The following is a 27307-nucleotide window of genomic DNA, read 5'->3' as shown; positions in this document are numbered from 1 at the left end:
GACAGGACACGAAATACCTTCTTTCCAATGTGAAGAGGTTTTAGCCGTCCTTGACCTCATCTTCTGTCAGAACCTCAAGGTTTAGTGTGATCTTTCCAACCTGACTTTTAGTTTCAGTAGTTTGTTTCAATCCAAAAGTCTGCTGCTTTTTAATGAGACGTCGGCCTTACACTCAGGCCTCAACGTATTTCCATAATGAATCCTCCCGCGGTGCAGTGAATCTGTCACCTCACACCACTGCAGTCAGCTCAGTGGACACAGGTACCAGACAGCAAACCGCAAGCCTGTTGCTGGTTGTGCTAATGAGCGACACGCAGCATGTAGACCAATGAGACTCTGTAGGAGAGGCTGAAAATGATTTTGGTTGTGTACAATGAAAAGGAGCAGAATCAGAGTTTCAGTGAAGTTAACATCGTTCCACAGAAAATGGGTCAGTCACTGTGTGGTGATAGTCATTTCAACACCTACAAGCATCTCATTACTGTTAAATCCACGGCTAAGCCTTCCTCTCATTAGTAAGAGTTTGATAAGAGCTTAAGAGGCTGAGAGTGTCGTCACACCCTGCTGAGATCTAAAGAACAACATTCAGGTGTCACATCACCTTTCCCGCTGTCTCCATGGCAGCTCATCTAAACATGCCTCACGGAGGACCAGAGTGCGCAAAGATTTGTCCCAAAATGATGAACCCGCTGTGAAGGATTCACTGGAGCAACATGGCAAAGCAATGGGAGGATGGATAAATAAAACTAACAAAGATGAGTCAAACAGTTACTTTATTTATGTTCAGGTAAAAACATGAACCTGATGCAGTAAATTATTGCAGATCTTAGAAACCAGCACATGAACGATTGGGCCAGGAGAACATACAGTGGCGCCCTCCCCTGGCCACAGACTGCAGGTGCACACCACAGTTTGTTCCAAGCCAGCAGTGCAAAGAAAAAAAAAATAATAATCAACTACAGCAAGAAATAAAGACAATATAGAAAATTAAAAAAAAGGTAAAGCAGACATTCCCACCTCAAACAGGGTGTGAAACTGCATATAAACTTTATTTCTTAAATGAACTTGAAATGCTATCTGGCCATGAAACAATAAAATGCGACCAGCCAAAATTTTGTGCCCAGCTACATTTTGTGTTGAGGGTTGCTCAGAGCTTGGTCTACCAAGATAACCCTACACATCAGGTAGGGCCCAACAGAAAGACACTAACTCTATCAAAATAAGAGCAAAACAAATTTGATCAACACGTTGGTTACAACTCTTCATTTGAGCTGAAGCTCTCTAATAAAGGAGGCCAGAAAACAATCTCAACTTGGGTAGAAGGAGAAAAGAAAAAAAAAAAAAAAAAAAAAAAAAAAAAGATAATATGCGCTCATCACTACCCGCATTCAACCAACTGCAACTCTCATTTCCACAACTTGAAGCAAAGACACACGGAGGGGGGGAAAGCCGAACCAAAACGCAACACACAAACTGGGGCCAATATAATACAGAACAAAATGCGAACAGACAAACTGAGGGGAAGAGACATGAGAACAAAGAGCTATTCTATCAAATGTGTAGAATGAGCAAAGTCTGCAAATTTGTCTGTACAAATGATCTTTGGAGCTAAAGTAAACCTAGCTTGCTTGATGGACCCCCACCCCCACCCCACCCCCCCCTCCCCTTCCTCCCCGACACCCAGTGACGTTTGTCCACCACTCCGGAGAGGAGACATCCCTTTTTTAAATATCACATAGCGATGCAATTTAAAATGTCACCCAGATGTTTTCATCTTTTTTTTAACATTACTCAACTACTTATATAAGTTTGACTCTCTCTTTTTTTATATTTTAAGTTCTGTGAGTCATGGAACACCTTTCCATTTTTTTATTTTTTAGATTTTTTTGAGAGACAGGGGCAGCAAATATATATTTAAAGTCTTAATTTTTCTGCAAGCTGCTTTCTCTAACAGGAAGGCTGTACACGTAGCCTTAATGTACGTGATTACAAAAAAACTAAGGAGGAAGTCGTGATTTTATCAGTCGCTGTAGAAGGCATCTGAATGTGAGATGTGGAGAGATCAGGAAAGGTGGAAAGACTGCTGGCCCTCGCGAGCCGCAATCAACAGTTTCTCTCGCATGGTCTCTATGCTGGAGTAGTCAGGCAGCTTCAGGTAGTTGACACAGGTCATGACTGAGGGGAGGAAGTCGTCCGGGTTCTCTGTCGACTCGAACGTCTTCCTCACGATCGTCAGAGGGGGATTCAGGCTCCGGAAACCTGAGACACAAGAGGGACAGCAGGCGTCAGGCACGGACAGAGCGGAGACATGGCTACACGTTGACTTCAGCTCAAACAACAGATCATTTTGGCTAATGCTAATATGTTAAGACACGGTTACTTGCATTGAAGCATTTGCTGAGTTTGTGTTTGTTTGTGTCAGGGAACTCACCTCCGACAGGCAGTCTGGGGCTCCCTGTGACAAACTGCAGGAAAAGTCTCTGCTGCTCTGCGTCGAAGCTGCTCAGCACCTCAAACAGGAACCGTACGGCACGACTGCAAAAACACGGAAGAAATGCACAAATGAAATTATACCGACAGTGTGCAATTTATGGTTTACAAAAAAGTAGCCTGGACCCATAATTTATGGAGCACTACACTAAATAAAATCTAGTTTTTGATGGTTGGATGACACGTAAACTCTCTGAAGCTCTGACACTTATGTGACTTTGGAAGATCTTTCTTGTCCAGTTTCTCAGAAGTGTCATAGGTTTGAGGGTCTTCACCTGTCATGCGTGTAGCCGTGGTCCGGTCGACAGCACTCCATCAGTGTCTTGACGTCCCACGTCTCTGATTTACTGCCACACAGCAACTGGTCAAGCTGCACCAGGAGAAGAGGGACAATGAACAATTAAAGAGAAAGAAGGGACACTAGTAATACAGATTAAATTAATACAGAGACACGTCGACAACTGCAGTTACCGCCTCTGCCGATCAGTCTATTTCATGGAAATGTTTTTATTGACTGCATCATACTGTTGATTGCCACGACTGACTGAGAAGAGTGAAAATGTGCTTACCTCCTCTGGATAGAAATACTGCAGGTGATGCAAGGGGAAGACTGACTCAAACCCTTCCCTGAATGACTCGAACTGTCTGGACACTCCTTCATTTAGAGTCCAGTACACCACCAACTGGAGGGGGAGAAAAGTTGCAAAGAAGAAAGATTCAGATTAACCTTCAGAGGAACATTATCATTAAGAACGAAACAGAGTCAGAGCTGCAAGAAAAACTGTATGGCATACTCTGAGGTACTCCTCCAGGTTGTAGATTGTGACTGGGACGTCTTTGCCGCCCTTTTTCAGCTCAATGTTCGGGAATCCTGGAAGGGTGAAGTCCAAGCCCAGGTCCTCCACTGAGCAGCCGTTCATGTTCAGGCTCTCCAGTGCCTGCTGAAGGGTCTCCCTTGTCTGTTGCACATGAACACAGACAAACACAGGTTAACAGAGAGCCAGATGGAGGAACAGTGAAGTAAATAGATGCTTTCATAAAACCTGGGACACCGCTAGGAGACCACAGCAGTCCTCTGTGCGGCGCTTTACCTGTGATCGGTCCTGCTCCAGCCTCTTCTTCTGGCGGATAATATCCTCCAAGTGCTGGATGGACTTGGCTACACTGGGATCAATGTTCACCAGGTCGTGGGAGCTTATGGACATCTCATGCCGTAGCATCCACTTATAAAATGGCAGTCCCAGGGGAAGGTCCAGCTGAGGAAAGGACCAGGAGGGAAGAGTTCAAATAAAAACACATTGGACAACACACATACATAAAAAAGGTATGATTATACATAGGGTGGGCGGTATACTGGTTTTGTCACTAGTGTCATGTTCTGCCATGACATGGATTTTGCTATACTGCCTTTACTGTGATAAAAGTTTCAGCATTAAAAAAAAATCTGTGGATGCCATATGTAAATGTTCTTGGCAGACATGCACCGTGGTATACTATTTACAACTACTACTTGTATGATATACTTCGGGTTTTCTGCAAAATAAGTGCTCTTAAGATGCCTAATCCCACCACATGTCTCACTCAGAGAAGCTCTTACCACAGCATTATGTATGATTTTATATATTCTATTTCATCACTGGCAGAAGAAGAAGTCCTAAATGCCTATGCCCAGTTGAAAATATGACTATTAACAAAGAACAGAAAACAGATGTTACCAGTCTGAAGTCCATAATGGCTTTGGCCATTAGCTTTCCTAAGAAACGGAACTTCATTTTGATTTTGGCTATGTGTGCTGGTTTGGTCGTCCTGCCGAAGGGAACAGCAAACAGTCCTCTGGTGCTGAACATGTACTTAGTTCCTTCTTGGCTTCCTGTTGGGGCAAAGCCACATATAGTACGGTCAGAGTATGTCAGAAAACAGTGCTTCATATACCACTGCACAAGCACTTATATCTATATTCACTTCAGCTGTATTAAGACAGAGCATGGTAATCATGGGCTCATCAGTTACGACATCCCTAAAATGCATTTTTGCCTGTAATTTTATGAATGTCTGACAAATAAGCACACAACATCCTCAAACATGTACAATGTGTCCCACACGATCACAACATGACATGCGTTTCACCATATCCTGCATGTGTCTGAGGGTTTACAGTTGGAGATCTAAACATGGTACCTTTAGGATTGGCCAGCGTGACCTCTTCACCCCTCCACAGGCCGAGATCGGCCCGCTGGAGCTCCTGAGACACCAGAGCGTAGAACTCCAGGGTGGGGCCAAGCCCCGTGCCAACCTGACAGAAGATAAGGATGAGATTCGTTTGTCCAAAAAATGAATGAAAAACATTTTACTTGCAAGTGAAGATTCAGTATTAACACAACAGATACTACAGGTACCTCATTCTCATACTGAATCTCCAACATTGCCCTTGAGCTGCCGAGGTCCTGCATCACAGACTCGGCCTGTTTTAGCAGCTCATCACGGTTTATCGTCCTCTGAAAACACAAGACAAGAGAGGGAAGAAACGAGGTTCAAGTCAGGTCAGAAAAAAAAAACTGATAGATATCTTTGAGTAGTAGAAAACAATTCAGAAACAAAATACTTCTAAACGCAAAACTGATGAAAGTCAGAACACAAGTCAAATTCCATTCAGATACAATAGACACTGATGACCGCTGTCTGTGATTGGTGGATTGCATCACATGAAACGATTCATGGGATTAATACTTCAATATATTGTACCTTCTTTCTGTCAAGACGTGGTGCAACTCTGCTGTCCTGAGAATCTGATTGGTTGATCTCAGGGTTTGTGTCTAGTAGGCGTTGCATGGCTCTGTCTCGATCAAAGGCAGTTACATAGAACAACATCTGCCGGGTGTCAAAGGGAAAGAAGAACGGGCTGTAGAGAGAGAGAGAATAATGTAAGTGAGAACCAAATCATATCAGCCAAACACATCAACACCTGCTTTGGGTGAAAAGTGTGAAACATTTACCAGGTCTTTCCAAGCTCAATGAGCCAAGTAGGGATGTTTCCCGTCATGATGACCAGGGGGTCTTGTAGCTGACGGTTAGCTTTGGCTGTCAGCTTACTGTTTATGAACTCACTGGTGGGGATGATCTCCTTACACACAGCATTCTGCAAAACGACCAAACAATTGTTAGATTTTATGTCACATACCTATCAACAATACTGACTGCATGTAGGCCTGAGAAAATACATTTAGAGAAATCCATGAATCAAGCCAACATTTTTCATTTGGTTACTGAAGCAATATCAAAATGCATCTGAACAGTGTATAATTCAACGACTATAGCTAACTTCTCACAGCTTTAGAAACTGATGTAAGCGTTAAATCATGTTAATTATTCAAGTAACTCAGGAGCCTGGTCCAATTTTCACGATACTTCATTATTAATTCTCACTCGTGAGATAACAAAGGACTTGGACAAAAACAAGGAGCTGCCTTCCTCTTGTAATGCTTTAGAAGAGACACTTACATCATACAAGTAGAACCAGTATCGACTGATGGAGTGCAGGACCCTCAGCAGCAGGTTGACCTCTAAAGAGGGGTCATCAAAGGTTATGGTCTCTGGTGGCTCCGAAGTGAGGTATGTCTCTAAAGGATTGATGACACTGGGACACACACCATCTGCAAGTGATGGAATTAAAAGTGGTCACAAGGTTGACTGTACATATTCAGACTTGTACGAAACGGCAATGAGAAGCTGTGCGATCTTAACACTGATCTACGTACACATGTACATCTGCACTGGACCACGAGCCGTAATGTTTCAGAGCTAGCTGGCGAGACTGAACCTAGTTTGAGAAACCCTTCACTTTGAGACTTAAGCTTCTCACCATGCCACAGCTCATCTTGCTTCTTGGCGTTGCGAGGTGAGGTTTTGGTGGGAGCAGTCTGGGCTCGGCCCCTCTTTCCACCCACAGCGTCTTTGCTGCCGTCCTCGTCTTCTCTCACAGGCTTATACCTGTCAGGAAGCAAGACTCAACAGTTTGTCTGTGCATGCCTTGGTGGGTATGTACATCTGCTGTTACACCAGAAACTGCCTCCTTTCACCTCTTCAAATTTATAATAGCACCAACACAAATAACACAGAAATGACTTGCAGGACCTCTTCTGTAAGGAAGGTGAGGAAGAAAACAACTTTCTGCTTCCATAAAGAACCAGTTCAGATGTTTTATTAAAAAAAAAACAAAAAACAAAAAACATTTTTACCATATTGTGTGCGTTTTGGTCCAGATTCCAGCTCGCCCCAATGGGTTTGCCTCATCATCCGTTGACTCCCTTTCTTCCTCTGCTTGAAGACTGTACTGCCTCACGGCCTGGTATACTGTCATGTTGTATGGTAGCAGGTGGTCACCAATGTAGAACTGTAGTCTGTGACGTACACTGCCAGAATTCAGGAACTGTGCTGCCTATGTAACAAATAAATGACATACTGGTATTACACATACATTTCATCCATACTGCTGAAGTGATGGCAGGACTCAGCTATAAACACCCATCAACACAGGATTAAGTGTGTACAGATTAAAAGATGAGCCTCATTTGGAATGAACAGCATCACATACGAGTGATTCATCGATTTCATCATCTGAACCGTCGTCATCACTGTCTTCATCCTCTTCTCGGATTCGGCCGTACCCTGTACAGACAAGATTGTGAGTTATTAACCTCGCTAAAAAAAAAAAACACTAAATAACCCTCTCCAAATCTAACGGAAGTCACTCACCTCTGACAACAAGATATCGCTCAATGGCTTGCACCAGGGCCAGGGGGTCTATCTTCACAGGACCGCCTTTCCACTGTTTAACATTAGTGCAATCTGGATGTCTCTGCAGGTGACACTTGAGCTGATGTGTGTTAAAGAACTTCAGTGCCTGAGAACCCCTGAAGCGACAAATTAAAAATCCATTTTTGAAAATGTAAACCAAACAGTGTAACCGTGTTTTAATATAAAGTCATTTTGATTAAAACATAAATAATAAACCCACAGACCTGCTGCCATTGCCGTTGCCACTGGGGAAATCATGCACTTTGACTGGGAACTGCTCCATTTGGCTCAGGCAGCTGTTCATTTTGTGTACAAGTGCCAGGTATGGCCCATTTTCTGATGGGTCCAAACGACCAACAGGTTCCATTCCTGGAACCTGCAAACCAAATGAGAGGAGAAGAAAACCAGATTTAAATTGAATTCGTCAAAGTCCTAAAATTGTTTGACAACATAACATGATTAGTCTCTCACCGGACAGCCAGCGAACACATTGAGGAACCTCTTGAGCCGCACATCGCGGCTGAGCAAGTCCCTGTCGGTGTTGGAGGTCAGATAGACCAGGAGCTGCTTCACCAGCCCACTGTGCTGGATCTCGAAAGACGACACGTCGGATTCTGATACGATACTGGAGATCTCCACCAGGCACTCCAAACCACCGTCCACCTGGAAACGTGGAGATCATAACTCAAATGTCTCAGTGCTGGCATGAAACATCACTTCATACAGTCAATTTTAGCTGTTTCACTATGTGTACATCTTGCATTAACAGGAGCTGATGAAGGTTAGTAAGTCACCAGCTTTATCACCTTTAAGAAGAACCTCGTAAATAAGGGAGTGTATGTATTACCTGCAGGTTGAGCTGCTCCGTGGCTGTGCAAAGTCTCTGGAGTACATTCAATGCAGGGTTGCTGCCATCCACATTTTCGGAGTTGAAGTATCGCTCCACAAACTTACTTGCCTGTTCTTTGATCCATGCCTTTATTTTGTCTCTACAAAAGAATTAAAAAAAATAAATAAATCACTGATTATCAACAGCAGCACACACCACTAACCCAAGCAGCTAATGACCGGCCATTCTGCATTAATACTTGAAGTCAATCACAAGAAAGAGGATGATCTGGATAGTACAAGAGAGGAAAATAGGGAAACTTTCTTTCTTAACTGTCATCATCGTACCTGTTATTTGAAATTGAGTCCTTCGGAGGTGCCCGTGCCAGGCCACTCACCCCCGCTGTGCGTGAGGGCTCTGAGTTGGCATTGTTGGTCTGGGCACCCAGCTTGCCCCAGCTCCTGGGATTAAGACTGGCCAGGAAGGACGATTTGGGTGACTGAGTACTGGTAGGGCTCTTGGCTATAAAGAACCCAAAAAGGAGATTAGGAAAGCGACCTGTGGACTAAGAATATACCAAAGACGACAAAATACCATTTCACTTCAATGACCATTTGTGTGTGCGTATAGAAATTATTGAATGAATGTATTAAACCTGCAGAACAATTCAATCTGCCAAAAGTTACCAAATTACTGTCAATCCTGTGGTTATAAAATTGAAAGGTTCATCGCTCATTCTTCATGCAAGAGTTAGCTGCTTGTAACAATAAGACAACAGATATCTACACAATCGCTCAGTGATACAAAATACAGAAAACAGTGAGAGCAATACTTTTCTGATGTCACTCCTTTGTTTTGGATTTCAGGTGGTCCTATAGTGGCATATTCATGTGTCAATGTGTCAACTGGGGCTCTTTAACCATCACACATATTGACACTTCAACTTACCCTGATTGTCTACTTTATCATCATCTCTTGGGGGAGAGTATTTGGGCCTTCTGGGCCCTCTTTTAGGTAGCCGTTTCCTCTTTAGGACATCGCTTAATCGCCTTAGTGAGGAGAAAATGAGCAAAAACTAAACATACATACACTGAAATACACTGATGAGCAGAAACATACATGAGTTACTGAATAAACACACAAATCCGCTCTAAGGCTTTGATTTTCAGTTTCAAATTGAATTTGTAGAGTTTAGTTGGCAGGCAACAAGATCAGCTCCAGCTGTTTTAAGGTGCTTCAAGGTGCAATTTGCATTTATGGGCTGAAGTTTCCAGTGCGACACTGAATTTGGGCTTGTGCAAGAAATTTATTTTTAAAACAATTTAACAGCCAAACCAAAGCCACATATGGCCACATACTCACCCCTGTGGGCTGAGGTCCAGTGAGTCGTCCATGCTGTGTTGGAAGCTGGGTGAGCCCAGATCAGGAGTTGCATTATTAGCAGATGTGGTGGATGCAGTGCTGATGGTGGTAGTGCACAAGCTGGCAGTGCCACTCGGGCAAGCCTTCGGGGGACTAGTAACTAGAAAGCTCTCAGACTCTGACAGGTTCTTCACCTGGTGCATCACGCCTGGAAGGGAAAGGAGAAAGACTGGCATTACAATCCGTCTTAAGCCTTAAAAACTAGCAGCAACATTCTGCAACTTCTTGGCAGTCAGTAAAGAGTCACTCGGATGTGGCTGAGGGCTCTGGATCAATGTAAAGGAAAACTTTGGCAGCAACACATTGTACTGTCAAAATAGGGTTATATGCTACCTTCTCTTCTGAAGTAGACACTGAAGACATCGGGCAGCTTCTGCATGAGGATCTCAGCCATCTGCAGAGAACCTACTACAATCTTCAGGTCCTGGCTGGATAGCATGGAGGCAATGTGACTGTAGAAATAAACAAATAAATGTTGAAAGTCAATTTACATTAAACTCAAGCGTTTCACTAGCAATTCTCTGGAGTCTTTGACATTTAAGTTTTTTTTTTTAATTATTATTACAAAGAAGCTATTAACCTCCTTTAAGACAACCTTCAGAACCTATTTGACGTCAGTGTTACCTGGACACAGCATGGTTCCTCAGCACATCCTTCAGCAGCTCTGCATCAGCAAAGTAGATGATCCTGAGGATGGCTCTAAGGCACTTGTGTCTGACGGCAGGGCCAGCTGATGAGCTGTATACCTCATACAAGACCCCAAACAGAGTTTTGATAAAGCACTTTGCCAGCTCAGGGTCCTCCTTCATCAACTGGGCTCGCGCGTCTTCTCGACGAACCTCCTGGTGACTCCCTGGAGACAGGTTCATTTACTCAACAACAGTGCGATGGCTTCCTCTTTTATTTCAATATAAAATACAACACAGTGTCTCAGTGTCACTGAGATGTGTTTTACCTGTATTGGGGTTGGCAAGAGGATTTGGCTTCCTCTGGATACCGCGTGCTGTTCCTGTGTCTTCGTTGATCTGCTGCATAGAGTTGAAGTCAATTGTGTACACACGGCCCAGGGTTGACAAGCTGATCTCATCCTCCCCGTTCTGGTGAGCCGTCTGCAGGGCAAGATAATCATCAAATACGGCCCCAATATCAGTATCACATATGGATACGCCCCACGAAATTTTGTGTGTAAATACACTAGGAGATGCTGATACATGTGATCTTGTCAAGTAATGCAATGCAACATTTTAAGAGATTCAATGCATTATTCATACTTCAAATGGTTATCTTCTAATGTAGCAGCAGTCCAGAATGACTGGCTACAACAAATTCTGTACTGTGATACAACATATCAAACACATAAGTTTCAAAGACACAGAATGCAGGTGAAACTTCTCAGATGCATTTATACCTCAATGATGCGGCTATCAATGCGGTTATAAGGATGCCACAGTCCCCGGTCGTCCCTCCACTGCCAGATTGCTCCCTCTGTCGTCTGGGCACTGCCCTTCTTCAGCATTACATCAACTGCAAAGATGCCCTCTCTAGGCAGGCAGGGCATCAGCTCACTGCAAGAGGAAGAGTGTTTTTTAGGAAACTACAAAATTCTGTTTACTCTGAAATCGTTGAACTGCCGTCCAGAGAAACTGGTAAGATTTTTCTGTAAACAGTTTCAGTCCAATAGCAGCTATCATTGGCAAAACAATTGTATCAGTGGTTCAAGGTCTGTGAGAGGCAGGAGTAGCATTTGTGGCACTGTTGTATGCCCATGGCTGCGTAATTTACAAGATTAGCACCCCAAAATGCCAATTTTGTTTTTTGTCATACTGCCCAGTGTAATCTTAACCCATACGATCCTGAACAGAAAGCAGAAAAACGGATGTTACCATATGAGGGAGGTCAGTTCATAGAGCTCCTGGGGGCTCCGAGGTACCAGTTCAATCTGCTCCTGGCAGCTGCCATTTGATGCACCACACAAGAGGAAACGGAGAGTTTCTGCTATATCTGTTTAGAAAATATAACAAAGACAATTTGCTTGTTAGTTGCCCTGATACATCTTCAGCACACAATAATTCCACACTACTGTTTGAAGTCTGAAAGAACATTTTTGAGACAGTCAGTGAAATGAAAGTTGATGCAGATTGACATAGAATTCAGTGTAGATGGTGAAACTTGATATGATAAACTAAGATATGTCTGGCAAAGCTGAAAATGTGCGGTGAGCTATAGCATATCTAAGCTATAGCATGTGTGCACCTAAAAACACATATACACAGACCTGATGCCTGCTATTAGACAGCTACAGCTACAAACTACATTTTGTATGACACCTGATACCTGAATCTATCTGTGTAGCAAAAAACATAGAGACAAATACTTGAACTCAAAATTTGAGACAAGGAATAAAAATTGTATCCTCTGTATATTTTAGTATTTTGAAGAATATAAAAAACTCAATCAGAAATATATCAAGCTGCATCTTCTAGTAACTATTACATTTAGTCAGTAGAACAACACCCTGTGTAGTGAGTACATGCAGTAGGACTGTATATACATTCGCATAGCAGTAATGACAGAGGGTGCAAGTAATAAGCGACTGGCAAGGGTGCGTGTGAGGTTACTCACTCTGTTTCATAAGCTGGACCGCCAGGCAGGGGCAGTTAGAGCACATAAGGGAAAACATGCGCACAACCATGATAAACATCCCCGAGCTGAGCACAGGAGGGGTCACTACGAGCAGCTGCTGAATGTTGGTCAACAGGTCCCGTGATGCAACCTCCTGCAGCAGGTTCTGTTGACAGACACATGTACATTAGCTGGGGACTTGGATGGTAAATGGAAATAACAGAGAAAGGGCAAACACAGAAACAGCAAACATGGTGTGAAGTCTTAAGAAGTATTTGAGGTACGAACCTCTTCATGTTGAAAGTTGTCCACCAGTCTGGCGAAACAGAGACAAGTGCTTTCGACGGATTTTTTATCCTGAAAGAGAGTTAAATGAATATTATCATTTCTAAAATGCCACACTGAAAGACATGACTGAAATAATTTCTATTTAAAGCACAAATGTCTGACTATGATACGGATAGTTCACTGTTGTCTGACATGGGAAAAACATACCTGGTGTGTGAGTCTCTGAGTCAACAATGGCAGAGAATCAGCCACAAAGTGGAACTCATCTGGAGTGATGCTCTGGCAGCAGTTAGCTGCAATGGCTAAAGCATTCCTCTGAGCATTGATGCTAAAGAACTCCAGGTAGAGGAGGCAGTCAGCAAGCCCACCCTGTGAAGGATGATAATATTATTGTGCTGTATAATTATAGCTACCAGAGACAAGATGATTTAAGAGCAAGACAAAAAGACTTACAGCCTGCAAAATGGCTTTGCTGTGTCGCCTTGACAACATCTCCAGAGCTGTCAGGGCCTGCTCTGCTACGTCAATGAACTGGATCACCTGAAGCTGCACACAAAAATGTGGAAAAAGGCATTAGCACATCAAAAGGTCACCATTGCAAACTAACAAGTGACTAGGGACATGTAGAGAGAGCAGTGTCTTACCTTCTCCAGGAAGACAGGAATAGCATCGACCACCACAGCAGAGGATCGAGGGAGTGCCTCCATCATATACGTGAGTGCACGGGAGGCATGATTCATCTGTGTGTGCAAAGATCAAAAGGCATGCAGAATTAGCAGTGGCATTACAAAAATGAACGAATCAGACGAAAGACAACTGCATTTCCAGCAACAAAAGTTCATCGTACTCACAATATCAAAGTTATGCTCCATTTGTAACAGTGTAATCTGTGAAAGGAAGGTGAGAGAATTAATATGGAGTAAGAGTAGTAGTAACTCAAATGTCACACAGGCAATGTTTCATCTGTAAGACTTTCATATTAGACAGCGCAGTTGAATGTGCAGTGAGGTACAGCTGCAAAACATACAGGACAGCTAAGTACATGGAGAGGTTTAATGGCCAAACAAAACAAGACTAACCAAAGCAGGCACCACACTCTTAACAGGGAATCCGCCGAGTGTCTCCTCATTGCCCATCACCAGCAGCTGGCACATCTCAATAGCAGCTTGGAGCTGCTGAGACTCATCACCGGTGGCCTGCAGGCCCTGTAGTAGCTGCTGAGCCTTGGAGCCTGAGAAATGTTTTCAGTTATTTACCGCTCACTTAACGCAAAGATGATAACACCGATGTAAGGTTAAGACGGTTGTACTCACTGGCTCCACTGCCAATGGTCCTGTGAAACAGCTGTGACATGCGAGGTCCCAGGGGCCCAAAAAGATGTGGGGGAAGACCCCTGGCCTCCAGTAGTGCTATAGGGATCAAAACAGAAAGGTTTAGAGAGCAACTACCCAAAACGTAAAAGTGAAAGAACTGTTAATGATGCTAAAGCATTAAAAACGGGACGTACATACATTTAGTTTTTTTGACCCATAATATTAAAAATCTAGTCTACAAATGGTGAATTTTAGCAGAGACCGATTGGAAAATCTGAGAATCTGAGGGAAAGAACATACCTTGAAGCCTCCCCATTTCAGAGTCATCAGACTCACTCTCTCCAGAGGTGGTCATACCCACTGCTCCAGCAACTGAGCTTGAAGCTGGACACAGAAACAGTATTAAATCAAAATTCATAGTGAAAGTTAAACAGTGAAGAAACCAATCAGTCTTTCAAGCCTAAAACCTTGAAGAGGTTTATTTCTTAAAAAAGATTTAGAGGAAAATTCTTCATCATCTATAAATTTAAAGACACAAAACAAGGCACGATAGGTACCAGAAGCCCCTTGTGATGCCTCATCAGTGCGAGCGGCTGATGAGTTGGCCCCATCCTGGTTGTTGTCAGAGTCGGCCATTTTCTCCTGTCGGCGAGCGTCGGCTGCCCCGCGCTTGCCCAGGCCTGAGCCCCGCCGACTGTGATATGAACAAAAACAGATTGACAATATAAGTAATATGAGAGGCATCAAGACTCCCGTGGGACCGTTTGTTGCTGTTTTAACAAAGTTGTGCAATGTTCCAAAAACACCATTGCACAGGTAAACAGGTTCACTGGTAACAGGTGACAGTAACAGTATCACAGTTGGGCATGAAACTCTTGGTCGTTTACAAGCAAGGGTTAGTTTACCACAGTCAACACAGTTTGCAAATGACTGCATTGTTTTCATTTACGTTTTAAACAGTTGAATCAGGGTTGTTCTTTACACATAATGATCATGAGACCAGGTTCAACCCAAGTCTCTCTCACCAGGATCTTTGAGTACAAAGGGGGAGGTAAATGTGAGTGACGATCGAAACTTGTTTACTGGCTCTGACTTGTTGTTATTGAGGTCAAATTGCTTGTATGGAGAGCAAACTTTGCCCACTTTGTCCCACAGCTTTCACTGTGTCGTCATCATAAGCAAAAGGCTGATGTAGTTTGGCTATACAAAGCTTAAATGTTCCCTGTGGAGTTATTGACCTCCAGTAGTGCTATGGAGAGAAGGGGGGAGAAGGGGGAAAAAAACACCTTTGTAAATAATTTACAAGGAAAGACATACACCCCACATGATTGTTAAAGCTCAAAGATAAACAATGCATTTTGGTAAGTAACACTGGATGTTAGCACAAGTTTTGTTTGTTTACAGGAAAACTTCATTGGGCACCTTAAATTAACACGTTTAATGTGCGTTTCCACTGCAGAAACTTCGCGCAGGGACTAGGAACCTTTAAGGAACTGCAGGGGCCAGGGTCTAAATAAAGTTCCTGGGACATAATTTTACCCCCCAAAAGGTCTTTGCTCTGGTGGTGGTAATTTCCAAAAGCACAAAGAACTTTGGGGATCGGAATCTACACCCATAAACCAGTTTGTTTTTTGTTAATTGAGCTTAAACACATCAACATGAACAGCTGTAGCTCTTCCATATGTCAGTGACCTAATGCGCTCGATCTTCATGGGTCATCAGATCACGGTGGAAACACAGACAACAACCTTTCAGTTCTTTGAAAAGTAGTTCCTTTGACTAAAAACTCTGCGTACTCTAGGTGGAAACGCAGCTGTCAACATTCATGTGATTTTGACATGGTAATATCAGAGTGGCTTAGTTAAACAGCAACATTTCAAGTAACAGTAATTGAAAACATCACTATTCAACAATCAAATGCTCGGTATTTCTTCAAATATCTGATCAACAGATAGTCACCATTTAAAAGACTCGAAAAGTACTGAGTCATCCCCAGGGATATCCATCATTAGGGTCAATGGATAACTCTGTTATTACAATACTATATTCTGTACAAGAGACAAAGAACTAATGACAATATAAAATGCTATATGTGATATATAAAGTGCTTTATTAAAGTTACACCTTTGACGTTTAAACTCTTGAAAACATACACTGTTGTCAGTTCATTTAGTACACCTAGCTAAAACTAATGCCATATAATACAACAGCTGCTGGAGCTGCTAAATACCAAATTATACCAGTCGGGGTTTCTAATATTTAGGCTTTGTTTAGACTGCAGGCAGATCAGATCTTGAAGACAAGTGATCAGATCAGATTTTGTATATTCAAACAGAAACTACATACGCTGGCAACACTGCTTTCTGATGTGGAAACATGAGAAACGGAGATCCACCATCTCGCCCTCCAAACAATCGCACTGTCAAGCCGTGGTACAGAAGACCGTTGTTCTTTGCACTTTCCTCCATTCCATTCTGCTTGTAGCAGTATTGATTCTGCTCAGCTGCTCTGATGCACTTCTGTCACTCTGGATTTGACATCATCAGTGTGTGTTGCATTGTGAGTGATGCAAAAGACAATTTGAAATCCAATTTGAGCATTCAGACCGACACACGTCTGTAGAAATCAAATTTCAAACCATTTCAGAATGTGGCTTGGATCCGATTTTAAAAAATTGCATTTCGTGTTGTCTTTTGCCATCTAGAATTTCTGAAATCAATCTGGATGCAATCTGGATCTGACAAAAAACTGGCTATGCCTGGATCAGACTACTTAAATCTAGCCTGATTATGAGACAATTTTATTGTGGCTGACCAATTACCAGCATTGTGACCGATCATGAAGGACAATCAGGTGTCTATACAAGACGTGTAGTGTTACATGCTAAATGACCTGTCGGACAGTGTCTGCGATGCCCCACAACACCCTGATGCAAAGACTAGCGTGTGAGAATTTTTTTTTGGTCTTGACACGCCTAGCATGACATCTCCCACTACATGTTCTTGAGCGTTTACCAATCAGGTGCTCATTCCTGGAGGAGGGATGCAAAGGTTGCTGCTGTCAGGTAGGACAATGAGAGATATGAAAAATTTATTTAACTGTGGCAACAGCACCTCTGCCTATTTGATGTTTCCTTGAGGGAGTAGCATGACCGAATCAAAAAAGACAAATGTTGGCGAGAAATATCAGAGGCATGGCATCGGTCAGGAGAGTAGCTGGCTGTGCTGTTACACCATTATCGCCAGTCCTAACCACGCGACTATGCTCATCATTACTAAGGTCAGATCTAACGTTAAATTAGCCAATTTGATGCAGCCAACACAGCCAAGCCTGCTCCTTGTAGAATAAATAACTATGGAAATAAAGATCAGATCATCACACACAACGCTTCTGTCAGTTTGACTGACAGCTGGTTCACCCACCCTTGATGACAACGGAACTTGTGCATGATTGTGAAATAAGACGTGCTGTGATTAGTCGGGGTCATAGGTGTTGTCTTGCCGGTCACCCGACCAAGAGGGCAAGTTTATGGCACTGTGATGGTTAGATCTGACTGACTGCATGACTATTTATACTACAGTCTACACCAAGTAGTCAATGTGATTCTCACCTGGTGCTGGCACAGGAGCCCGTGGTCTTCTGGCGTGTGCTCCGCCGAAAGCTGGGGAGCTCTGCTGGAGGAGACTCGCTGCGCTTCTTAGTAGATTTCCTCAAACCTAAGGTGAAAATAAGTGACACGTAACCCATTTGTGGACTAGGCATCAATAATTATATTAAATTCTTTTGACTGGTATACAGTCTTAATACAAAGTATGTCAAAACCATTGTGATATTTGTGTTGGTTTATAGGCCAGACGATATGAAACATTTGTCTTATCACTATCATATGCTTCCACAACAAGTTTCAGAGAATATTTGGGTTGAATTGTTAACACACAATAGTATACTTTTATGTATCACAATAAAAAACATCCATCCTTTCATATCATGATTATTGGTCACAAGTCTGTAAAAAATCTTGCTCAATATTGCTGTTAGAGCAAAGACTGATGCTGAGTGTTGTGTTTCGGTACAGTAAAGGCTCCAGTGTTGCCTGTTTAGAGCCCTGTACCACTGACTAGATGGATATTAATAGTAACTCAACCATGGCCCTATGACAGGACAACCTTCATGCTAGATCTGTGACTCATAATTCAGTAGTACAAAAATAAACATTCAAAAAGTTTAGACCAAATGACTTAATGTTATGTGAAGTATGATTTCCTTTTTGTACTTCATTTGACCTTTTGAATTATATCAGGTCAAATATTAATCTCTCACACATATTTCAGTTTTTCAAATAAAGCTCAAATTATCTACAGCCACTCGCAGCAACACTAAGCGCAAATATTTTCCTATTATTTAGGCTGCAGTAACTAATTCAACATTACCAATTCAACATGGCAACTTGCAATGAAACAAGCCAGAATCGCTGAAACAAAAGCAAACAGCAATGTATATACTTACTTACCATTACAGCTGAAAAATCTATGCTTGTTAATAGATATCAGAGGCTAACAGGTGAAGATATTGAGAGTGAGATGAAGTTCCTCGCTCTTCTGACAGAAGCAGCTCGTGAGTCCTTCCCTCCCCTCAAACATACCCCTGGTCAGCTGGTGGGCCAACAAGCAGAGCCAACTTAGGAGGAGTCTCACCATTTGGGCCTAGGGCCCATGGCACAGAGCCCACCTCGGTTTCTATCCCTTCACCTACCTAGAACAGCCTGACCCCACACTGACCTGAACAACTTACACTCCCTTCATCACACAACTGATTTCTACTGTATCTAGACGACTGTCCTACAGTCTATCCCCTCATCTCACTAGAGATGAGTATAACCTCATTACATCTCAACTACTACCTAATGGTGCTGTAGCATTTTGCTAACTATCTGGTACCAAAAGTTACTTTTGTTTCCTCTGGTCAGATGTTGGCTTATTTAAAATCAAGGTCCAGTTGATTGTCTATTGTACTTTATTTAGGCTTATTTAGAGTTCTTCCACAGCAGTTTGTGTTAAATCTATCAAACGCACTAGTGTTCAATTTGTTTTTGACTTATTTAGTCAAACAGCATTTATTTCATTCTTAACATCTCATAAAGTGTCTTTGGTATTGGTATTAGAGTCTGACCAATTTTAGATTTTTTAGTTGTCAATTTTTAGATGTCAAATATATCGGTGTAAAACTTCAATAACAATGGCTGCCCAAATTGACCCAGACATTAAAAACTGAATGCAACAACCTTGCTACTACAATAACCCCAAAACATCAGAATACATCTTGAGTTGATCAAAATGCTGCCTCAACACTTTATGACAGAGTCAAAAGAGACATTCTGCATTTATAGTATTCATGACCACTGTCCTTGAATTAACAATCAAGTCACAAGAATAGTAAAAGAAAACCATACAGACTACCATAAGGTATTTTGCGAAAGAGTCTTCGCCTCTGCCATACCTGTGAAGTCACACATTTGCTCCACAGTGACAATTGAGCAACCAACAGTATTTATGTTATGTTTAGCCATCTCCAGTATCAGGCTACTGTTGCCTAAGTCTGAAATCTGAGTCAGTCCACAGCTCAGTGAAGTCCGCACTCACCACATGCGAACTAGATATGGTACAGACAAGACATGCACTTTCACTGTATGCAGCGCGTCAGCATCACCAACTGTACGTATACATGATACATCACATGAGCCACACAGATGTCTTGATATTGTTCCCTATTCACTGTATAGTGCGTTATGTTTACCCTCCACCATTTTATTTGTCTGTATTTTACAGGACCCTCAAAAAATCTACAATGGAATGAAAAGGTAGTGTCCGTTGCAAGCATACGACTTTCTGGTGACAATCACACAAAACAATGCAACATTTTATAGATGTGAACATTGCCACTGGGGAACTCTACACTTATCTGATTCTTAGAAAGTAATGTAAACCAAACAGAGTGCTACGTGTGAAAGGTAAACTCTGACAATGTCCATACTGTGTGGATACTGTCCTAAGTTTATATGACAAACAGCTGTTTTGAGTCTTTTGTTTTGAAGATCAAGTGTTGTCTCGTGTAAGGAAGTTATTTTTGCCTGTATGGAAGTTCTAAATACAAGTAGAAAATAATCACACGTGATGAAGTATGGTACAGAACGGTTATTTTAAACCACTTCTTAATTGAATTTAGTGAGCAATTACTTTATTGTGATATATACCATCACCGTGATATAACACCTCATATTTCATGATGTCGTTTTTGGCCATATCACCAACCCCTGGAGGGAGTGATTTCAGACACTGTTTTTGTGAAATTTTATCCCTGTGTAAATGGACTGTACTCAATCTCATCAGAAGTTAAGCATGTATTTGTATGTGAGCTGCAATGTGTCTCAACTGGGTAGCAGTTACACCAAATATATTTATTCCCATAGGTTAGGAGTGAAGTTTTGTAACGGATGCTGTGACGCTGCTTGGATCAAGGGTCCTGTGATACTTAATCCCAGAGGGGTAACCTCCATCCAAGCTCACAAGAATACTGTACTGACCGTTTACAAACCAATCATCACCTGTTTAAATCTCTCAATATTTTATACAATTACAAACCCGAAAAAAGGAAACCCTTGCAGATGCATCCCTCACCATACTCAATCTTTCCTATCACCAAAAGGGATATTTGTACTCAAGTATGACACACTTAAGTGTCTCAAAAACTGCTTAAGAGTACTGAAACATTGTCTGAAAAGCTGTGAAAGGGGGATGTTTCAGCTCCCTCAATGGATAAGAGACAGTGTTTCTATAATGAATAGAGAGGATTCATACACAGGTAATGTGACTCACTTGCTAGTTTAGCTTGTAATCCTGATGGCCCAGGTTTGGAGGTCTCAGTTTTGGAGGATCCGGGCAAGGACAGTTTGGGTTTTGGCAGATTGACTTTGGGGTTGAAGCGTGCTGCCCACTCAAATTTTGAAGAGCTGGCAGTTTTGGCCTGCTCCTTGTCACGGGTACTACGGCGTGGGGACGGGCTTGAGGCTGAGCGAGAGCGCCGTGCCTTGGTCTGATCTTTTCCTTGTTTAACTCGGGCGCCCTGCGTGGTGGCGCTGTTGGTGCCTGTGGTGGAGGAAGAGGAAGAAGTGGAGGCGGAGGAGGAGGAGTCTGTCACGTTGCTACACCCAGCTTTGGCTGAGGCGGCCGATTTAGACGCCAGCTTGGTGGGTTTTGGAGTTCTGCCCTCAGTACGATTGGGGAGGGACCCAGCGGTGCTACTTAGACCGGGGAGAGAGTCCGCTTTCTTCCGTTTCTGGATTGGTGAGGCCCCAGCGGCCCCGCTCTTCTTGCTTTGGCCTCGACCTGATGATGCAGGTGGTTCTGAAGCAAGTGATCTCTTCTTGGACTTAGCTGGGCCTTTCTTGGTCTCTGAGGTATTGTCCCGGGGTGGTGGGAGTGATTTGGGCTTCTTGGCAGGGGTCGGTCCAAAGGTACTAATTTGGTCAGGAGCTTCGCTTCGCTTTAGCCCTCGGGTGCCTTCACTCTTTGACTGGTGGCCTGGTCGCTCTTGTTCAGATGTCCCTGCAGCCTCTGGCTCGTCTTGCAACACAAATGAAGCCACGGACAGAGTAAGACCGCTTCTGCCAGGAAGCAAGAGGGACAACAAAACACCATCTCAGAAAACTCCTCAAAAAAAGTAATTTACAATGCCACATTCATTGTACTCATTCAGATTTAGTACAAAACCCAAAGGTGTACAATACTCTATGTTATTCTTCATTGTGAATTTTACTTAGTTTGACACTACTAAATAAAGTACAAACCCACAAACACACGCACACAAAATAAGCACCAAGTAGAGAGGAGGGGTACCTTCTTGAGCTGTGCCCTCTGGACTGGCCAGTGGCTGAGCTGGCTGTGGCTTTGGAAGCCTTAGAATTAGGTCTTCTACTTTCAGGTGGGGAATTTGCTTTATGTTTTACCTGCTCTGACTGCAACCTGTAAGGTTGGAAATTAAAGAGCAAGTGACAGTGTGGGTTTCTGTAATTAAGCCATATAAAAGAGAGACTTGATCAATCCCCAAATCATTTTGGCTGCCTGCGGCTGCATATCCTGTCATCATTAACACCTCTGGAGAAGCAAGAAAAACAGCTAAAACAGAGTTAATCACCATTGATTCTGATAAAAGAACACAAGATAAGCTTCATCTTTGATCAAGGAGGCCAATATAACCATTCTGCAGTGACTTCAATTTACCAACAAGTAAGACCACCAATACTTAAGTACAAATATCCCTCTACCAAACACCCCTCATTTGTTGCTTCCTTCAAGAAAACCCCAACTAATTTTTCCATACAACATGATTACTGGCTCTTAGTTGTTATTAAAATTTCAAACAGAAGTGGACATGAACTGTGTAGGTAGACTCACCTTCCTGCGACTGTGTGGTCTTGTGGCTGGGCCGCAGCAGTGTTCCTCTGTGAACGGCGCAGTGACCCCCCTGGATTGGAATTAGGCCGGTTGGACATTGGCACCTCTCTCCTGAAGGGACATACCCTTTCTAGACACTACCATTCACTACAATAAAAGAGAGAAAGAAACCACATAAGAATACTGACAAAATGCAGCAATGAGCCTTGTATTTATGTTCTACTCAAACTGCTGAGTTATCCTTGGTTTAAAATCCATGTCTGTGCTGTAGATGACAGCTGATAGAACTTTTGTACCATCAAGCTTGAGCTCACCTCTCTAGCCCATTTGAAATTAGCATCCTGTCTTATTGTTTGTCCATACATTTCAGGATACAAACTCCTCCAAAAAACAACTGATCAATCCAATTATTGACACTACTATTTCTTCAGGGGGAAAAATGGACAATCATGACCAGGAAGATCATGGACAAGAAACCAGACAACTCACATTTGATACTATGATACTATTAAAAACTGTTTGTGTCATGTTTCTTTTTTTTTTTCAATTCAATCAACTGTATCTACAGTATATTTCCTCATTGAAAAAAAAAAAGAAATTCTATAAGTAAGTAAAATTTTTGCTTCTGTTTGGGGAAAAAAGAAGCAGTAAGATCCACACAGCTCAGCTGATGTTCTCAGCACCCTCTCACTTTCTCCTGTCTGCAGGCAGTCTCCCAATAAGTCAAAACAAAATGTATATTTACGTGAACCACTTGGAGCAATGCAAAAAACAACTTTTAAATATTTTTTTACTATCTCTTATTTAAACAGAAACCACCTCATACAGCAGGCCAATAATTTTGTCATCCTGCATCATGAATAAAGACCTGTGGATAAAGCTGGCACCAAGTATTCAACTAACCCCAAGTATACCTGCCTTACATATATATTTTTTGGCATCTGTAGGTTTTTTTTATCATTTGACAGGAAAGACAACTGGCAATAATTAATGCGCTTATAAGATTTATAATAATAACAATAATAGTAATTACCATAATGATAAACAGAATATGATTTAACAATATTAGCAACCTAAGACTCCTCTAAGTAATAGCAGGCAAGGTCACAGATGACTCAAGTAAACCTACCACTGGGCAAACTGCAAGTCCAACAAACCACACAAAAAGAGAATTACCTTTTAAAGTTTCACACCTTTTTTAAAGAATACCAACTACTGCTGATTTTGATCTTTAAAATGGCCACAACAACCCATAACATTCAGATACCTGACCAACAGAGCTTGTTGTTGGGGTAGTAATGATTTTAGTCAGGATGTGACAGAAAATGTCTTTTCAGTGGAAGTATAATTTACATACAAGTCTCATGAGTCAATGACATGAGGGTACAGACAACAAAAGTGATTGATATATTTTAAACACATCACAGCAGGATGATTTTTATCAACTGATACACAAAGACTATTGAATCACAACCTAAATACCTTTTATTCATCTAGGAAAGAAAGATTACTGATTAACCTATTTAGTTGGAGTTTAAATCATGATATCATTGATCATAAAAATACGCCACACTTGGCAAGCTCACAGGGCCATTTTAGGCCTGCACTGACAGTACATCCTAGTCTTTGTTTATTCGTCCATTCTGACAACCGGTGCACCACACTCGCGTATAATGTGATTAGTTAAGCACATCAAATGATCAGCAGCTTGAAAAACTCGTCGGTACTAAGTTTCTGTTACTACACCACTAAACAAGCACGGCAGTGTTCAATTTTTATACCCATGATTTACAGAGGCCTGTATTTCTGACGTAGTTCTCTACCACCACCGACTAGCATGTTTAGCCACTCATATCCTAGCAAGACCCATACATTTTGACAGTAGCTTAGTCGCATCCGTATCCACACTAAAAACTCCCACATCCCAAAAGCGAAGCTTGTAACCGCTGGATATTGAATATGATGACGCGAAAAAGCTAAAAGGCTTGTAATCACATACCAAAGACTCGCTGGTTAAAGTTACGTTGGCTAACGTAGCAATGGTTCGATGGAAATGCGTAGTTGGCGTACCGGTGTGTCAACCAGTTAAAGTGTTAGCTCCATTACTAAACGTGCTGCCAAATTCGTACAGCTACCTTGTTTGTACCTTGTTGTGATATACAATGGCGATTTTTTTTTCCTTTTACAGAATGGCCAAGACGGAACTCTTAAGTGGCAAATAACGATTACGTTCACCTGAGATTAGCTACACATCGAAAATGGCAGCATCGGCAAGACCGTCTTTCGAAAGCGGTTTAATGTACTATAGCTAGCAGGCTACCAGTAAACCAACGTAAGCTAACTTTGTATTCTGACTGCCATGACACACTGGTCTGTATCTGGCAGACGATCAAGTTTGAGGAGAAAACATACATGTCTCACACGCAAGTTAGCTTACCTACTATACTGTTTGATGGGATGATCAAATAAAAAAACACAACTGTCAAGTCGACAGGTACCCAGGCACATCCAGTATCACTCTCTTGGCAACTGTCAACGTGAATGTAGAGCAACTTACACAAGTATAGCTAACTAACGTTAGCTATGAGGATCACTGATGTTTTCTAAGCTGACTTAAGGCCAATGTCTGCCTCTCACTTCAGTACTGGCTAGCGTTTTAGCTAATGTTAGCCAGGCAGAAACACGTTGACCACTGTACTAACGACCAACTTGTTTACAAAGTGCTTCCTATTCAAACTTCGGTAAAATTGACCAAATAACTACAAGTATCTTATTTAGCTAAGCATCTTGCCCAGAATGACAAGTATCGGGCTAATTATTAGCAAGCTAATGCTAGCTTAGCCAAATAAGATAGCGAATGTTTCTTCAATGACCGTTCACTCGCCAACAGTGAGCTGACAAAAATAAACACTTGACTGTTCGCTAGACGAGCTATTGTTACTGGTTGGTATCTGTTCGGATCGCTGTACGGTTGACAATAAAGCGCTGACCTTATCGATACCGAATTAGCTGCTGCGGGGCAGTCACGTAGCTGACGTTAAGCGTTGTCAAATCAAACAAGAGCGTTATAGCTATTACCAGCTAACCTTGGCTAACCTTAGCTAATTAATATTAGCTAGCCTTGTTGTCGCTGGCTAACGCTTTGCCAGCTCGACAGGATGGTAATGGGATTTACCAGACGAATAAACAGCCTCATAACAATTCACGAACTCAGCCTTTTGGCAACAATTTCACCAAGTTATGTTGAAATTTACTTGTTGTCTAGCTAGCAGCTAGCATGTTAACGCTAGCTAGCAAAAAGAAATGGCCTCTGATACCTTTTAGACACAAAAAAAACAGGAAAGCAGGAGCGGGATTCGAGATATTTTCGCAACACTGAACCATAATTCCTCCGATGTATTTCGACATTAAATAGTCTCGAAGGTCCAAGAGACTGTTGGCTGAGATGTCACTGAAAATTTCTACCTTTTGTAAAATGTTGTTACCTATTTGTTCCAGTGTTGTAGTTGTAACAGACAGTGCACCAGCTCCTCTTTTCTCTCTCTACCCCTGCTAGTTTCACATCAGCTGAGGGGCCTACAACTGCAATATACATCCGCGTGATTCATCCGCTCAGGGACTACATGCTTCTGATTTTAGCTTTCAGCATCTGCTTGTTTTTAGCCTACAGGCTGCTGCGAGCACTGGATCTATTGCTTTGTAAATATATATTTTAGCTATACAGTCTTCATACAAAATTGTAGAGCTGTAACTGTCGATTTTCAAAAATAATCACTGCAGCATTTAAGTCATTGGTGACATTAGCTTTCAGTAGAAATGAAGTATCAATCCGCTGGGTCGTGACCCCCCCCTCCCAAGGTAACATTACATGTTAATTTTATTGTGTTTTCAGTTTTCAGTTGTCATGGTTACAGTTCTGCGTCCAAAATGGCATCCTTGCTTGGGAGCATCTATCGAAATAAGTGGTCAGGGTCTACCTCTTCCATAAGAGTTTTTTAAACTTGATATCACCAAAAATGAGGCCGAGTATTTGTATGTTTGTATCTATAAAGCAGTCTCTGACTTGGTAAAAAGCTAAGTGTTGATTAAAACCACTGGTGTAACTGATGCTAGCTTAATTTTTTTGTACAAAATTAGCTAGCTAGCTTTAAATAATATGTTGCTGGGATAATTTTATATACCTTGTAGGCTACTTTCTGGCAAGATGAAGAAAGACTTTTGTACCCATCCTGTAAAATATAACATAACATGTTGAATTGAGGATAAGGTAAACAGTGAATTGCAGGCCAAAGTATATAGTAACCTATACGACCTGAAAAATTAAAGGCTTGTAAAATAAATATAGCAGTGGGTGAAAATTATGTCCCCACGGGTCATTTGTTCCTACACATATTATTGTACGTAGCCTAAATAGAATTTTAGATTGACATGATAGTCAATGTGTTTCCCATGAGTCATAATACCTCGTCTCTGCCCTCACTGTTTATTTTTGTCTAACTTAAGATAATATGGAGATCATGGAAGATTTCTCTGACTTTCTGGCAGGGATGCAGCACTCAAAGAGCTGAGGACATCCCATCACAACTTCCTGAATCAGACAGTGCTAAAGAGTAAGGTTTCATCATCTAGACAGATACCTTATTTGGCCGCAGGGGGACATTTGCATGTCACAGCAGCAGAACACATTGTGTGACACTGAAAACATTTTTTAACTTGGGCTCAGCATTTGATTTATAGGAAATCTATCATTTGAGAGACCACACATTTGCTAAAAAAAAAAAAAGAAAAAGAAAAAGAAAAAGAAAAAAAAGAAGTAGTAAGATCCACACAGCTCCCAAGAAATGGTGTGGTAGTATTTATTTTCTCTCGGTCTCTGTCTCGAAAATCTATATTTGATTGGTTTAAAAGTGCCAAGTTTTCTTCAAAACAAATTAGCATTTTTATACGTTACTAATTTCTTGTTACACATTGGATAGCAATAATTACCAAAAGTATTCAATGGATAGATGCCATCACCTGCAAATTATGTATGTTGTATGTATAACTTTACATTTTGTAATGTTTCTAGCAAATTAAATTACCATGCTTTATAATACAGC

The 27307-nt window shown here is 41.9% G+C and overlaps 1 protein-coding gene across 5 annotated transcripts; it reads right to left on the bottom strand.

Annotated features, from left to right (window-relative positions):
- Positions 1-756: 756 nt before the first annotated feature.
- trip12 (thyroid hormone receptor interactor 12) lies at positions 757-25770 on the bottom strand. Of its 5 annotated transcripts, none has more exons than XM_076734654.1 (42): positions 25694-25770; positions 22209-22355; positions 21651-21776; positions 20631-21418; positions 17369-17474; positions 14316-14452; positions 14059-14142; positions 13759-13854; positions 13525-13676; positions 13297-13332; positions 13090-13185; positions 12899-12991; positions 12653-12814; positions 12446-12514; positions 12158-12323; positions 11419-11536; positions 10944-11100; positions 10491-10644; positions 10160-10388; positions 9869-9987; positions 9476-9683; positions 9062-9162; positions 8461-8635; positions 8132-8273; positions 7756-7947; positions 7509-7660; positions 7243-7400; positions 7082-7155; positions 6726-6925; positions 6350-6477; positions 5989-6140; positions 5484-5626; positions 5233-5389; positions 4887-4985; positions 4669-4783; positions 4206-4360; positions 3582-3746; positions 3285-3449; positions 3060-3173; positions 2766-2860; positions 2432-2535; positions 757-2259 (listed from the first exon to the last, which is right to left on the bottom strand). In XM_076734654.1, the coding sequence occupies exons 2-42, from the start codon at positions 22304-22306 to the stop codon at positions 2063-2065; spliced, it is 6177 nt and encodes a 2058-aa protein (XP_076590769.1). In that variant the 5' UTR covers positions 22307-22355; positions 25694-25770; the 3' UTR covers positions 757-2062. The 5 variants fall into 5 exon arrangements, with proteins under 5 accessions (XP_076590769.1, XP_076590771.1, XP_076590770.1 ...); XM_076734656.1 differs by lacking the exon at positions 25694-25770 and adding an exon at positions 25526-25650; XM_076734655.1 differs by lacking the exon at positions 25694-25770 and adding an exon at positions 25199-25251.
- Between the last annotated feature and the right edge of the window lie 1537 nt (positions 25771-27307).

This window comes from Chaetodon auriga, chromosome 7, assembly GCF_051107435.1.
Source record: "Chaetodon auriga isolate fChaAug3 chromosome 7, fChaAug3.hap1, whole genome shotgun sequence".
Classification (NCBI taxonomy): Eukaryota; Metazoa; Chordata; class Actinopteri; order Chaetodontiformes; family Chaetodontidae; genus Chaetodon; species Chaetodon auriga.
Note: the sequence above shows the minus strand (reverse complement) of the source record. Positions and strands in the feature narration are given on the sequence as shown.